General features: G+C 39.8%; 1 protein-coding gene across 8 annotated transcripts in view; it reads right to left on the bottom strand.

Annotated features, from left to right (window-relative positions):
* lama2 (laminin, alpha 2) overlaps positions 1 to 16,791 on the bottom strand; it is a 253,413-nt gene that overhangs the window by 26,305 nt on the left and 210,317 nt on the right. For all 8 annotated transcript variants that reach the window (XM_082147801.1, XM_082147798.1, XM_082147796.1 and 5 more), the window contains 10 exons: positions 15,180 to 15,362; positions 14,333 to 14,487; positions 13,160 to 13,303; positions 12,770 to 12,903; positions 12,196 to 12,355; positions 9,930 to 10,054; positions 9,690 to 9,852; positions 5,116 to 5,260; positions 2,817 to 2,955; positions 1,752 to 1,872 (listed from right to left, as the gene is read on the bottom strand). In XM_082147801.1, the coding sequence (XP_082003927.1) occupies positions 1,752 to 1,872; positions 2,817 to 2,955; positions 5,116 to 5,260; positions 9,690 to 9,852; positions 9,930 to 10,054; positions 12,196 to 12,355; positions 12,770 to 12,903; positions 13,160 to 13,303; positions 14,333 to 14,487; positions 15,180 to 15,362 (1,469 nt within the window). The remainder of the gene's footprint in view (positions 1 to 1,751; positions 1,873 to 2,816; positions 2,956 to 5,115; positions 5,261 to 9,689; positions 9,853 to 9,929; positions 10,055 to 12,195; positions 12,356 to 12,769; positions 12,904 to 13,159; positions 13,304 to 14,332; positions 14,488 to 15,179; positions 15,363 to 16,791) is intronic.

Genomic DNA, 16,791 nt, shown 5'->3' with positions numbered 1-16,791 from the left:
GAAAAATTGCATTGCATTGAGAGAGAGAGGAAAAAAGGTGACATTGTTACATTGTAATTACTGTAGTCGTGTAACAAGTACTGAGTAAGTAACTACATACTTACTATAGGGTTAAGGCTAGGGGTTGGTTTAGGGTAACTTGAAATTATGCATCGTTTACTGTTATTACTGTAGTAAAGCATATGTAACATGTTTTACTATAACACCTTAAAATAAAGAGTTACCACAGTGTATAATCTGTAAAATATTCCAATAATTGTCCAATGTGGAAATAACATTTGTTCAGATCAAATGACAATGAATGCCAGAATTTAACACACAGTAATGAATGTTGATGCACTGTTGAACACTAGTTAAAGTGTCCATTAACAGTGTGGTTTATGTTCTGGCTCAGCTCTTATTTTGATTCTAGCTATGTTCTATGTTCTCTGCATTCCTGGTTCCTGTGTTTATTTCCTGTCTAGGTCGTAGTGTAATGATTCACTCGATTTATAGATGCATGAATTACAAATCTTACCAACACATATTCGTCGATCTTGAAACAGGGATTGTCGAATCGTGAATTGTTTGCTTCGGTCAATAATCGGTCATACCGCTCAAAACATTGATAAAGCTGCAACTCATTTAGTGGATACTACTGATGAAATAAAACACTTTATTGGACAATCATTGCATTGGAAACTTCACTGTTATTTTCTACGAGAATACTGCAGTTCTTAGCAGTGTTTATTTGGGTGAGCAAAAGACATTTAAGGGGTCTAGGAATTTAGATTACTTTTCTTTTTTGCAAATGAGACCTTGAGGAAACTGAATATATCAGATAATATTGTAATATCTGGATTATGCAAAATTTGAATAGAATTTTTTTTCAGACCAAAAAAAAGTAGTGGAAATAGATAATAGATATGAATATGAAGCTTTACTTGTAAGCATGAAGATACATTTCACAACTGTTTTTTTGTTCTGCTGAACACAAAAGAAACCAGTTGATGTACCCCATTGACTTCCATAGGATTTTTCCATACTCTAGAAGGCAATGGGGTCCATCAACTGTTTGATTACCCATATTCTTCAAAATATCTTCTTTTGTGTTCAGCAGAAGAAAGAAATTCATAAAGGTTTGGAGCAACTTGAGGGCGAGTAAACGGTGACAGAATTGATATTTTTGGGTGAACTATCCCTTTAATGCCGTTTAACTGAATGCACAAAGCAATTAGAATTGTTCCTTTGTTCCAAATAAATATATTATCATCCGTGAGGAAATCCACAAATAGGTTGGACTCCAGCCACCATCATCTCAAGCCAATCAGATAATGGCGCTGACCAATCGTTGTCACTACAACCAATCACGTTTTCAATAGACCTTCACATTTGGGAATTATTTACACAGCTCAAATGTGAATTTTAAATCTGTAAACTACAGGTCATCACGTATTCACCCTCGTATTTCTCTATTCTGCCAAAAACATTGGACCCAATTGGAACGACGAGAAAATAATGAATTATACTTAATAATGAAAATAACTCATGAATTGAGCTCTGTCTTTCTAAAACCCACAGAAAATTCCAGAGGGAATTGACAGCTCAGAAATGCTAATTCTCTTCTGGTTTCAGGACGACACACAGAACAGCTCTTTCTCCATTATTGTCCCGGGATAAAAGAGCTCGTGGAGAAGTGTTTAATTTGAGCCACTGTTAAAAGACTTGAGGGGAAGAAAGGAGACATCGTGTCTTCTATTGTCTTACTGTACCTCAATGGAGCAGCCCTTGGTCAGTCCTGTGTAGTCTGGGCTGCTCAGCAGATTGTACGGCGTTCGGGAAACCTCGATGTCTTTCATGCAGCCAGAGAAGCTCTTCACAACCACCTCTGGCCTGAGGAGACATGCCAGACAAAACACGGTTGCTTCATAAAACAAGATTAAAGGATTAGTTCACCTCAAAAGGAAAACTTCCTGATAATTTACTCACCCCGATGCCATCCAAGATGTTCATGTCTTTCTTTCTTCAGTGGAAAATAAATTACGTTTTTTGAGGAAAACATTTCAGGATTTTTCTCCACACAATGGACTTCAATGTCAACCAGAATGTTGAAGTTCAAATCAATGCCGTTTCAAAGTCTCTGCACGATCCCAGCTGAGGAATAGAGTCTTATCTGGCGAAACGATCGGTCATTTTCAAAAAAAAAATGTAATGTATATACTTTTTAACCACAATTGTTCGTCCTGTGCTGGTCTGCGACGCGCCACGCATTGCGTCATCACGATGGAAAGGTCATGATTCACGTCATCTATCTAAGTTATTTGTCTGTGTACTCCGGTTCAGAAAGGAGGGAAGGGCGAAAAACTCCATCTCATTTTCTCTTCCAACTTCAAAATCATCCGACATCTTTGTTTTAATTTATTATGATTATTTTCTTTCGTGACCTTTCCATCGTGAAGATGCAATGTGTGGCGCGTCGCAGACCAGCACAAGATGAACAATTGTGGTTAAAAAGTATATACATTTTTATTTTATTAAATGACCGATCGTTTCGCCAGATAAGACCCTATCCCTCAGCTGGGATCGTGCAGAGACTTTGAAACTGCAGTGATTTGAACTTCAACATTCTGGTTGCCATGGAAGTCCATTGTGTGGAGAAAAATCCTGAAATGTTTTCCTCAAAAAACTTAATTTATTTTCCACTGAAGAAAGAAAGACATGAACATCTTGGATGGCATTGGGGTGAGGAAATTATCAGGAAGTTTTCATTTTGAGATGAACTAATCCTTTAAATGCAGGAGCGATTAATCCAATAACAGCCGAAGACGTTTCCATACCTGTATCTTCCAGCCTTGGGTAAACCTCCAAAATACATCCTCTCGTCTTCCCTCAGGTTAAGCCCTGTTGCGCCACCTGGAGACGTCATCCGCAACTGCTCGTCCTCGTTAGTGTCAATGTTAACTATGGCGATGGTTGCTAAGGAAATGCAAAAGAGGAAATAGTCCGTCTTGCAAGTCATTCGCACATTGATTTTCAGACGAGTGAAAACAGTTCGGCTGCACTGGATCTGTGGCGCGATTCACGTGAATGTGAAAGCAAATCAGACACTTGTTCAGGAAGTAAAGCATGCGTTTTAGCCAATGACAACTTTTTTATTTTATACAAAATATATATTTTACAAAATAATTCATAGTCTAAAATTGCACACACACACACAAAAAAAAAAGTTGTGTTCCAAATTCATCACACCAAGTGTCAACTATAGTCAGACACCGCTAAGTCACAGCAACAATTGCCAACTACATGCTTGTGTTCGTGCTGCAGAAGCTGCTGAGCCTCTTTTATTTATTTATTTATTATTTAACAGTTAAGCTACTTGAATGTATTTTAATTTCATTTATTTTAATTTTTTTTACTTCTTTATTTAGGCCTATTTATATTTTCTTTCTTATGCTATGATGCTTGTCTGTTGTCTGATTAAGACATTTCGTATTTTGTAGGGATGGGCGTTTCAAGCAAAAATAATATTCGACGATCACTGGGAATTATATGATTAGCCTATTATTCAGAAAACGCACCCCTGCCCCACATGATCACCGGTAAAACGGCGTTCGTTCAAATTCCACTCTGACATTAAATTTCTCTGTACTGTAGGCCTACATGTTGTAGCCATTAAAGAAAATTTATTTAGTTTCATATTTGTGTAAATAATATGTAATTTTTTTATTTGATCTATGTTGATTATATGAAAAGTGAACAGCATGTAATCATAAGATGCGCAATATATCAGGAGACATAATTTTGACCACATTAAGTTTTGTTTTGTATAAAACCTTTCTTTAAAGTGAATTTCGTTTTGTATAAATTGTATCTTTATTTTAATCAATGTTTCATCAACCAATTGCCTGGATTTAATAAATAAGAAGCAAATATAGCAGACAATTTAATCAGGACATGGAGGCACCGGCGCGATATAACTTGCATTGCTCGTGAACTGAGCTCGTCTCATAAATGAACCGAAACTCAGAAATATATCTATAGAAAGCTTGAAATGTCCACTTTTAAACAAAATAATTCAAAACGAAAAGAAACAGACAACTCTCTCATGTAATCCGTATGAAGTGTGCATTTCTCTCTATAGGCACGTTCCGAGACTGACACAGAAAACACTAGTTTATTAATAAACAATTAAAACGTCTCCTTGCTATATTTGACACATTCATGATTCCGTTTGCCGGTTCTTTGTGGCAATTTATGCGTCCGCTAACTATCGAATATCGTGACTCATATTTTGTACCAGGCCATTTATGGTTGTTCATATTGTTCAATAAAGTTTTTGATAAAAAAAAGAAAAAAAGAAAAGAAAAAAAGAAGCTACTGTGCCTAATATTATTGCAGTGCGCAAGGTTTATGCGCATGCTCTAAGTCTTCTTCTTCGTTTTTAGTGTATGTCTGTGGCAATATTACAGCGCCACATACTGGTCTGGCATGTATACTACATCGTTTTGAGTCGTTTCAGTGGTTTCGTGTGTACGCAGATATTTCTTGAGACGACGCCGTGTTTACGGAATGTTTTTTTCGAACGGGGGAAAAAAAATATCGGATAGGGAAAGCTCTGGCTTCGTGTGGATGTGGCCTTAAAGAAACGTTTCCATGGTAACGCAATGTTCAATTTTAAAAATGATTTTCACAGGATGAATTTAGAGTGTTTAAGCTTCCTAATGACACCTAATTTATGATTATTACTCAATTAAATTAAAATTACCAAAAATCTATGCACCTCTTGATGGAAGTAACATCACAACATTTATTTCCATCAAGAGGTGCATAGATTTTTGGTCAAGATCTTGTATTGTCAATGCAAGAGTCCATCCCTCTGTAAAGTCTCCTCCAGCACATCCCAAAGACTTTTAATCAATTTAAGATCTGGACTCAGAGGACTCACAGTGCACATGTCCTGTAGACAGTCCGCAAAAGACTGGCGTGAACATCTCCCATTGGTGTTTCACAGAGGACAAAAACAAGTACGGGTTTGGAACGATATGAGGGTAAGTGATGTATGTTCATTTTCAAACCCTTGTCATTTTCAAACCCAGCACATGGCTGTCGTGAGCTCTTCTTTTGGGCTTTCTGTACCTTCTTTCTTCATGCGGGACACAGTGAAGGACTTCCATTTTCCGTCATTATAGCGTTTGTTACTGATGATGGAGCCAGTGCCTGAGCCCAGATCACAACTCACTTTCACCTTCCCATCGCTCAGTTCTGCACTCATGAAGTCTTTCTGCTCAGAGAGAGAGAGAGAGAGAGAGAGAGAGAGAGAGAGAGAGAGAGAGAGAGAGAGAGGGGGGGGGGAGAGGGGGGGAGAGAGAGAGAGAGAGAGAGAGAGAGAGAGAGAGAGAGAGAGAGAGAGAGAGAGAGAGAGAGAGAGAGAGGGAGAGGGAGAACGAGAGAGAGTGAGAGAGAGAGAGAGAACGAGAGAGAGAACGAGAGAGAGAGAGAGAGACAGAGAGAGAGAGAGAGAGAGAGAGAGAGAACGAGAGAGAGAGAGACAGAGAGAGAGAGAGAGAGAGGGAGAGATTGAGAGAGAGAGAGAGAGAGAGAGAGAGAGAGACAGACAGAGAGAGACAGAGAGAGAGAGAGAGAGAGAGAGAGAGAGAGAGAGAGAGAGGGGTTATACACAGATATATCCAGTAGAAGGAATGTCAAATTATGTAAAATGGCTCATTTTATTGGCCACATGCACACGGTAAAGTTTCAGGAGTGACAACTGCATTTAAATACAGGAGTGAATCCCCTAATTATCGTTCTGTGTGTGAATGGAACACATCCGAAAATTGAGATGATTGACACCATGGTAACCATAGCAACATTCAGTTTTAATAAAACCATAAGCAGTGTTTTGTTCATGTTGGTAAGGCCGAGTGAGCTCTCGCGGTGCTTTGGGGCTTGTTGTTTGGGTGTAGCTCATAAGGTGATCGCGTTTTAAAAGTTATCAAAGTGGTTGCGATATTTTGGACTTGTTTTCAGCATTTGGATTTATTATCTTTCATCGCACATCCAGATGAAAGACACGTCTCTGATTTATGTCTAATACAACATTAACCACACGTTTAATGTTTAATCCTAGGTATGACCAAAGGCTTTTGGTCATACCTAGGATATCCAGAACCACCAAAGGAGGGAGAGCATTCTCACATTTGGCTCCAAAACTCTGGAATAGTCTTCCTGATACTGTTCGTTGCTCAGACTCGCTCTCCCAGTTTAAAACTAGATTAAAGTCGCATCTCTTCAGCCAGGCATTCATATAATCCTACAGTTCAAACTACAATCCGGCCTCTAGCTCATAAATGCCAGAGGAGAACTGGCCCCCGACTGAGCCTGGGTTCTCCCAAGGTTTTTTTTTTTCTCCATTAGGTCACCTGATGGAGTTTTAGGACACCATTAGGTCACTTGATGAAGTTTTTCGGTTCCTTGCCACTGTTGCCTTTGGCTTGCTCAGTTGGGGATATTTGGGGGATATTTAATTTAATTTTATCAATCAATAAATTCCTCTTGAAACAAACTTTGTTGTATTATTTTAATTTAATACTGTGAAGCTGCTTTGATACAATCTGTATTGTGAAAAGCGCTATACAAATAAACTTGACTCAGGGCTCCAGACTAACTTTTTGCCTTGGTTGCACTGGTGCGCCTAACTTTTTTATTTAGGTGCACCAGCACAAAATTTGGGTGCACCGGAAATTTTTCTCGGCTCGCGTCACCTTTAACGCCACAATTTCAAGGTCACCTTATCACGCTCTATATACATTCATATTATGTAAATGATTTTAAACAAGAATAAGGTGTAGGTAAATAAAAATAAAAAAAATTTAAAAAAAAATTAAAGTGCTTCACTGAGCTGCCAAACTAACTATTTTGAGTCTCTAGCTCAGGCGCGGTATAGGCTCTACCTCCGTCTCTGAGTCGGATGCCATCTCCGACGAAGGACCAGGGCTTGGCATCTTACCAGGGACTGGGGAGAATGGTGGCTGAAGTAGCTCCATGTCTGGGCTGTTGTCGGAGCATTGACGGGGAGTAAAGGGTTTTAACGGTATTCCTACTCTTACCGATACTGCTTATCGATCCGGTACTTTAACTGTATTCTTATCGGTTCTTTTTGTTTTTATATATATATATATATATATATTTATATATATATATATATATATATATATATATATATATATATATATATATATATATGAAGAGTTTCGTTGCAAAACGAGATATATCCATTTTGAGAAATGTTGGTTATTTGACATTATTATTTAAGACATCAACAGTCAAGTTCATTCACGATTTTTTGTACATTAAACTATTACTTGAGCTCAGTGAAGGCCAGGGACACAATATTCTTCAAATCCAGGATATTTTTTATTTAATTTTATGTCCATAAATAAATCAAAAACCATGCCAAAATGCAACATATTTATCTTAACATTGTCAAACATCTTAAATTGGTTAAAAAAACAATACATCATAAATATATGGAATAGTATATACAAAGATTGATTAATAATAATAAGATTTTAAGAGTTAGTTTTGGCCAGAACATACACAACATAACAACAATTTTTTTTTTTTTTTTTTTTTGGCAAAACGCTATATATACACCTTAGGCTATATTCTACTACTGTAATACCATTAAGAAAAGCTAGTGAATCAATGTTTTGTTTGTGTGTGTGTGTGTGTGTGTGTGTGTGTGTGTGTGTGTGTGTGTGTGTGTGTGTGTGAGTGTGTGAGACGTAGCCTACGTGACTGACAGCTCGCCGACAGTATAAACAATTAAATGGTAAACGTTTTTTAGTTAGCCTATTGAATCCTCTTTTTAAAAATATATGTTTTTTGTTTTGATATTATCGTTAAATCACTGAGCAAACTCGGAGCACTTCACCGGCGGTGACTCTCTCCTCGCGTGTCATCCTGAGCTCGCGCAGCATCCTGAACGTTCTATAGCCTAAAGGGGGTCGCACACCGGACGCGCAGCTCGGCGGCGCGCCGCGCAGTTAAATTCGAACACATTATTCTCTATGAGAGTACACACACCGGCGGCGCCTTTCGGCGTCTGTCCGCGGCGGCTCAGGACCGTGTTCAAAATCCTGCCGCGCCACAGAGCGCCATTTACATAGTTTTATATTAAATATACATGTGTGTGTCTCAAATCGTAGTTAATGTATATACGGACTTCACCCTGTGCTGCAATATACATTTAGTTTTATATTTATTTACAGAAATCAGAAAATTGCTGATGTTCAGGTGACAGTTGTCCTAGACGTGGCGCGACGCGGCGCTGAGCTGCGCGTCCGGTGTGCGGCCGCGTTATATCGCACTTTGTAAAGAAACTGGGCTGGCGGATATCGTGTTTTGTGAAAAAATACATTTTGTAGTAGGCTTAAAATGTACATTTTTAAATCTTATTAATGGCAGCAATTCACACATAGATTAAGGTACATCTGAACAGTGATTTCCAATAATAAAATCCAAATGTCAAAAAATGGCGTTTATCGCGTTTTGCAACCGAACTCTTCATATATATATATATATATATATATATATTAGTCTAAAAATAAATCTAATAAAGTAATCAAATGTAAAATAACACTGCATAATTTTTCATAAATAGATTAATGCTTAATAAAGCTGAAGTTATTCTTTCAAGAGCTTTGTAGTGATTTTTCTCTTGTTGTTTGATTCGCAGTAATGGCGCAATCGTCCGCATGTTTACTAGACTGCGGCCCCTTTAAGACCGAGTGCAGATCTGCTACTGATCTGATGCACCATATTCTCCCAACTGTTTCCATAACTACGTCCATTTAAGACATAAACTGTTTTTAGTGAATCTCCAAGCCGGTCATTTTGACATACTTTTGTGTACATTTGATCGTTTAGACACGCACATTAAACCCAAAGTAGGCTATAATTTGCTTGTCTCGGTTTCGGTTTCGGAGCGCGGCCGCCTTGCGAACAACATCTCTTGCGCAGATTTTGTGCTTTTAATAGCTCTTTTAATTATTTAACGCGTCTCGCAAGTTAGCAACAGTAGCTAGACTGCATTTTACAACAATCACCGATCGTGCTGATTCTGTCGTTAGGTTTGAGTTTTAGGGAGAAATGACAGTGTAATGCTGCGAAGGGAAGAAGTTGCACTAGATAGAATGCGGCTATAGTTTTTAATGGTTTTACCTCAATATATTATTTTTTATAATCTTTGGAAGCCGAAATCTAAAATAAAATCAGACTAATATCACAGACCTTAAGTGTAACCAGGCTACGTTTGAATGTTTAATTCTGTCCTCCGCCATCACTCATTAAGCGTGAGAGAAGAGTGTGAGTTCCGTCAAAGGAGAACAAACACTTCGTTCGTGGAGAGGCAGCGGATGCGAGGACATTAGGTGCACCGGTGCGACCTAGGAAAAATTTTAGTCGCACCCTTACAAAATTTGGTCGCATGTGCGACCAAATTGGTCGCACTCTAGAGCCCTGTGACTTGACGTTCTGTACCGGTCACACAGAATGTTTGTAAATGCATTTTCTGGGAGTTAGTTTTCTGGGAGTTAGTTCGGCTGTAGATTGCGATGACTGAACTGTGTGTGTACAGAACCGGTGAACTAACAAACTGGATTAAGCTGCAGTGTGTTTGAATGCATGTGGTGTTAGTGTGTGTTTGTTACCATGTCCTTGGTGGCGAAGTACATCATGACTGCGTCTGTGGAGAAGGTGCGGAACTTCAGCATGACAGTGGAAACGTTGGGGTTCCACCGGGTGGGGCGGCTGACGGCGGCGTAACCCTCTCCGTCAAACTGAACCGTGCCTTCAGAGTCCGCCGGCTGAGGACTACACACACACACACACATCATTACACTGAGCTCCTCACACTGAGACCACAGGTGTGTGTGTGTGTACGCGCTCACCTGACTACACAACCAGCACAATCCCCATCTCTCTCTCTGTAGTTCCACAGGCCGATGGCTTTTCCATCCAGAGACGTCTCTCCCATACAGCCTGAGAAAGTGGTGGTTTTCACAGCGTCTGCCTTCTACACACACACACACACACACACACACACACACACACACACACACACACACACACACACACACACACACACACACACACACACACACACACACACACACACACACACGAATCAGTATGTATTTCACACGATAAAGCATAACTCAGAGTTGGAACGTTTCTAGCCTTTCATCAGTACTGGTGTCCCCATGTTTTGTTACCCTTTTTTTATTCTGTTTTGGATATATGGATTTAAATTATATTTATAGTCGTTATAATATAGTTGTTCACAAGCTGGACGCTCAATTAATATCTGCCTCATCACTGATAAATAATAGAAGACACTGTCAAGTCCTGTTTCCTATAAGCAACTGTATGTAAATATCCAGCTAATCTGGTGCTCTTTTTGTTTTCTGTCTTACGAAGGATCCTGTTACTATTTCAAACTGAATCGTGAACAACTTTGGACCTTTATGCCAACCTGTGTGATGATTAGATCAAATTTTTTCGCGAATCTAGCATTCTTAACAGCTGATACAAACCACACCACATGACTGCTGAAATATTCTCAGTGAAAATGATTCTCGGGTCATTATATTGTAATCTCTATTGGCCTGACTATTGAATACTGAGAAAAATGCTGTTTTCTTCACTTTTGCCAAATAGGTAGGAAAACTTCAGCACCCATAATGCACTGCGCTTGTTGCGGTCCAAGGCCACTGCCACCAATCTGCTCTGGATACGCTTGACCAGAGTCAAATACCGCCTTGCTTTAGTAGGAAATACTTCTAAGCAAACTTTTACTCATAATGGTGTCGACTTCCGGGTGCAAGCATTCAAAGAGTAAACGTTTAGCGGGAGTTTCTCTGGGTTTCCAGAGTAGGATCCAGAGCTTTGTAGACAGCGACTAAAGGGTAGCCTGGTTAAAACCAGACCATTCTCAGTAGTAACTGAGTTATGGTCTGGCAAAGCTTCATTAATAACTCATTTCCAAAGGGGCGTCACCAACGGACGTCGCTCAAATGCCTCTGGGCGCAATTGGATAGACCTAAAACCAATCAGAGCGATCGTCATCATGTAAAGCCATATGCTGCGTCCCAATTCGCCAGTTACACTACGCCATAAAAGTATGTACTCTTTTTGTGAAGAAAAGGTATTTACTTTTGAATGTGTAGCAAAAAAGTAGGCAAGCTTTGGGACATACTACTTCGTCATCTTTATCGGACGGATCTGTCGCGTAATCTGCCCTGTCAATCATCTTGTCACAGTTAAAATCCTCTATTAAATCTAATTTAATTTCCTACCGTTTCGGAGAGAAATGTAGAAGCACGTTCATCTGCCAGTGGGTCTTTCATGGAGACTGTCCTCATGTGTTTGCAATTTTAATATAATAATGCATTTAAAAGTTGCTGCGCTTCACCAACGGACGTCGTTCAAATGCCTCTGGGCGCAATTGGATAGACCTAAAACCAATCAGAGCGATCGTCATCGTGTAAAGCCCGCCTCAACGTTTCTGATTGGTGCCGCGATTTCGACGGATTAGAAATGGGCTTGAATGGGCTCTTTGCCAGACTACTTGCAGAGCAAATCTACATTTGCCGGAAGTTGTCTGGGTTTTCCCAGGCTAACTAAAGGGTGCAAAGAATCTTAAATACAGAGAGAATAAAAAGAAGTAAAATATGATAAACCTTCATGCTTGCAGTCCACATTTCATACTGGACCAAACGAAGGGGAAAACTGAAAGAAATCTGCCAGTTCCACCTGAAGCAAAACTGTCGCGTTCAGGTGAGAAAGATGTTGCCATAGTGATCCAGTTTTACCATAATGCTGGTCAAAGAGTAGATAAAGTATGATATAGTTATATTAACCCTAACCTTACATGAACTGTTCGGTTAATAACCCTCTGCTGATCCGACAGTCCGTGGGCGGGAATACAAACATGAGGCTTTTACTGACAAATCAATGTGAATCACTCGGTCCAGGTAACACACAGAAAGAGGAAACACTGTTCATTTACATATACACCACACAACAGTCTGAAAATCTGCAAACTTACACTTTAAGTGTATTTAATCCTGGTTCAATGTCGTTTTTGCATTTTTTGCTGTAAAACCTGATCAAAATGCTAATGAAGAAGATGCGGTGCAGTGCGGTCTCTCTCACCTTCACCGAGCCCAGCATGCCACCGACAAACAGGTAAGCGTTCTGGTCCACATCCAGCACAGTGAAGCTCTCAGGGGATCTGGCACTTCTACGGGTTGGTAAGATGCCAGTTTTGGGCCCCTCCAGCGCATGGACCGAGATACTGCCGTTCAGCCCGATACTGGACAACACCAACATGAGAACAACTGAACACTTACACCACCGATAATGAGCAATGCAAACACATGCTTCACTCATGATTAATGGAGGGATTGAAGAATGCAGCTGTTTGATCAATGTTTACCCCAAAATAAATATGCACCATTACTACTGTCATTAGATGGGCTTTAGTTTTGTAAAGAAATTCTAATGTAGAATTAGTCTACCGAACTAATGTCTGAAAAAAACCTAAAGCATTTAAGCAGAAGCTTCGGATCAAACATAGTAATGTTATTCAGACCAAAATTATGACTCAGTTTTACTTAATTACTTAAAAAAATATATAAGTAATAAGAATAAACATCTAAAATGATTCACTGCAGTGTGGATTTTCAACAAAACACATACTGTAGTATTCATGTGAACCCTGAATTACCGTGAGGCTTCGATTCGATGCCAGTTTCCATCGTTGATGACGAGATCGGGATATTCTACACGGCCGACCCCTGACCCAACATCCCACAGGAAGTTCACTTTACCCTTCCTCATCTCAATCGCCAAGAAATCCACCTACACACGACAGAGGAAATTCAGCACGCACCAAACATTATGTGTGTGTGTGAATGCAATAAGCTCTAATTATTTCCTTTTCCTAGCCAGGGGCAGGAGATGTTTGTTAGATGCTTTGTTAGAAAGAAAACCGACTCAAATGTACAAGCTCAACGGTGTGAACCTCAGACTGGGTCCGAGTGCTTGAGCAGACGATCTGAAGACATCAGAGAAGAGAAAGACGGAGGCACAGAGACAGAGGCAGATTTACACTCACATATTTGGCTGATCCGAGGTAGAAGAGCAAGTTATCAGCAGCAACGGTCTTCACATGGAGGATAATGGTGTTATAGCGGCCCTTCTTGATCTCTGGCCGATAGCTGCGGATACAGTCTCCGCTGGACGACACAGACACCTTAATCTAGGGTTCAAAGGTCATGAGAGGTCAAGCCAGAGAGTGCGGACAGCACATTAATGATCTCATTTCCTTTCTCGCAGCAAATTATGCAGCAGATTTAAGGCAGACACTGCAGGTTAATAGGGTAATTATTTGAACTAATAGATGTCGCCATACCTTCCCCGGGTGAGTAATCGCAGTACATTAGGACAACTGTTTTGTATTGCACGGTTTCAGAAATGTAATGTTTAAACATGTAAATTATGCATTATCTTAAATATCCACACATTTTTCAGAAAATACTGTCAGTACTGTCAATACATTCGGAAATGTATTTAGGAATAAATGTTGTATAAATCAGGTGAATGATATATGAACAAACCTTCAGAATATAGATATGAATAAAACTGTAACGTTTGGTGTTTGTAAAGCTGCGGAAGTGGAGATTTCTGACTCATAGACTCTAAAAAGTGTTTAAAATAAAGTGTAACCAAAGTTTTAAATATCAACATGTACTTAAAAATCAAGGTTAGCTATAACTATATTTATATTAACTATACAATTAGGGTTAGGGTTTAGTTTAGGGTTAGTTGCATGTAATTATGCATCATTTACTGGTATTACTACAGTAAGTACATGTAACATGTAACAAGGACACTGTAAAATAAAGTGTCTTCCTACTTTAAAATGTCACGTTTAAATCAATGTTTTGTCGTTTCTTTCATAACCGTTTGTGAAAATGGTTTCAAATGAAATCTTACAGCAATTTATTTTCAGTTTAAGCATTGAAATTGAAATTTAAAGACACAAATTGACAAATTAGCCCAAAATCTCAAGGCTGACCAGTGCATGAAAAAACAATGATTTTGAAGTGTCTTGCTTTATGAAGGATCAACAAGAACTACTTAACAGTTAAATGATTCGACATGTATTGAGTATGTGTGCGTTCATAACAGAGTGTTTGAAATGTACCATCTTCAGGACTTTCCTGAGGTATTATGTTTTCGTGAGTCTCTATAGGCTGTTTCCTTGAGTATTATGGGCGGTACTCACAGAGTTGGCCTGTTTGCGAGCCTGGTTGATGAGTTCTTTGATCTGCGAGATGTTTTTCTTCAGGTTGTCCTGGAGTTCCTGAATGGGCTTTAGTTTCTCCAGCAGCCTATCAGCCTCATTCTCCAGATCCTTCACTTTAGCACCTGCCGCATGAACTACAGACACAGACGCAGAGGACCGGCCGTCACAAACGCTAATACATGAAAGCGTGACAGAATAAAATAAATATGGCATTAGAAACATGCTCGATAGCGAAGCCACAAGTAAAATGAAATGAAAGGCTCTAAAACAAGAGCACAAGAGACCATGAAAGGATTCAGAAAGAAAACAGAAAATGGGAGATGAAGAAAAAAATTGACATTGTATCTCTGGTTTGCAGCATAGGAAGCGAAAGACAAGGAGCTGTTATTTCAAAAGAGAAGATGAGAGAAAAAAACGACAGAGTTTTCATCTGTAATTAGCTAAAGCGCTCATTAGGATAACAAGCTTAGTGAAGCTTTCAAAGGCGGCGTTTAATCCTGTTGGGCTGAAACAAAGAAGGGAGAAATGGAGCGATTGGGAAAACACTCTCTCTGTACATGCAGTGCTCTGGATGAAAGCACCATGCTGAAGCCTCGGGGAGCGGAGAAAGCTCTAAAAACCATTCGCACAGATGAAAGAAGAAAATTGTGTATACATACTTATTGCTGTTGACGTTCAAAATCAAATGTGGGGGGAAAAATACGAAATAAGCATTTAAGTGATCTTGTAACACAAACATTTCAATTAAGAAATCAAATCTTCATGATCCATGCAGCTGTTGTCTCTATCAAGCAAGAATATTGCAGGAGTTGGATGGATGTCGTACTGTTTTTCTCTGGGTCTTTGATGAGGTTGTTGGCTTTCTTGACGTCGTTCTCCAGTTCGCTGTAGTTCCTCTTCAAGCCCATCAGGTTCAGGTTCATGTCCTTCAGACGGTTGAGGACGTCTATGGCCGTGTCGTTGGCCTCTGCCGCCTTCACCTTAGTGGCCTGGATCTTCTCTGCCAGACCTACAGTCATCATCAAAACAAGTATGTAAAATTAATACAGAAAATATAAGCAGATCTCAAAAATAATTTTCATAAAGCTGAAACATTCACATGAGGGTATCTGTAAACCTATAGCGTCAGCTTCTGATGCAGTGTCTCATTCTCTTCTTAGGTCTTGCTGCGTCACACACTGATGCTATAGGGTCTGAAGCATAGTGTGTGTAATCACGCCAATCCTATTGGTTGATGGGAGTCCTATGACATTACATGGAGCACCCATGCATATAAAAGAGCAGCATATTATCTGGCTCTGTAGGCATCTTACAACAGTTCCCACACGAGTGATTTATAGATTATCATGTCAGAATATGCTACTCAATTACTTGAAGATGGTTAACTAAGCTACATAAATTCATCAACTAACCATTCAGAAATGTCCTGTTGCATTCTAAATGTTGTCACTTCTTCTTGAGTCTCACCATCATTATCCGACTCTGGATTGAACATAAAAGGCTGAACAGTTTCTGAAATTTTCAGTGCGTGTCTGCGTGAGGTAATCGGAGCTGCTAACACAGGAGCTCTTGAAGCTCCGCCCTCTTCTTAAAAGGGGGCCGGGGGCAGCAGGTAATTTGCATTTAAAGGGACACACACAAAAACAGTGCATTTCTGCTAAAACTTCACATACACACTCTGGGGACAATCAGAGACTTATTTTACATCTTGTAAAAAGGGCATTATAGGACCCTTTTAATACCCAAAGTCATCAAGCACAATCTTGTCAGGCAAACACTGAAGAACTCGATGGGCCTTGACCCAGAGTTAGACATACTGTAAGCATCATCACTCCTGTGACACCACAGCCTTGCTCCCTAAAAACCCTAGAGCTTCCATGATCATACTTACCAGGGGAACATCACGGGCGGTTGACGTCAAGACCAGGAAAGGATAAAAGTACATCCGGAATGACCGGCGTTAGCTTCTATTAGCTGAATTAAGTCGATCACAGGGATGAAGGAAGTATGGCAGGGCGACATTCTTTCCCTCAAAAAGGAACCTCTCGGGTTACGACTGTAACCCTAGTTCTCTGAGAATTTAACGAGATGCTGCGTCGTTGACGCTTTGGGAACAATAATACCCAAACGCCGTACTTACAAGAGCCTTTCTGTGTGAAACTGTGGCACAACTAAGACATAAGCACTTGAGAACCTGGGGCAGCATCCAGGTCCAGGCTATAAAACCTCACGAATGTGAGCAGGGAAGACCAACCCGCCGCATCACAAACTTCTATAAGGAATACACCCGAAAATACAGGCCTACTCCTGGTAGAATGAGCTCTGACAGCCAAAGGTGAAGGCTGACCAGAGACCTTTGTAAGCAAAAGAGATAGCCTGGACTATCCAATTGCTGACTGTCTGCTTAGAAGCAGGAATACCTTTCTTAGTTGATCCAA

This window comes from Leuciscus leuciscus (assembly GCF_965113295.1).
Source record: "Leuciscus leuciscus genome assembly, chromosome: 19".
Classification (NCBI taxonomy): domain Eukaryota; kingdom Metazoa; phylum Chordata; class Actinopteri; order Cypriniformes; family Leuciscidae; genus Leuciscus; species Leuciscus leuciscus.
Note: the sequence above shows the minus strand (reverse complement) of the source record. Positions and strands in the feature narration are given on the sequence as shown.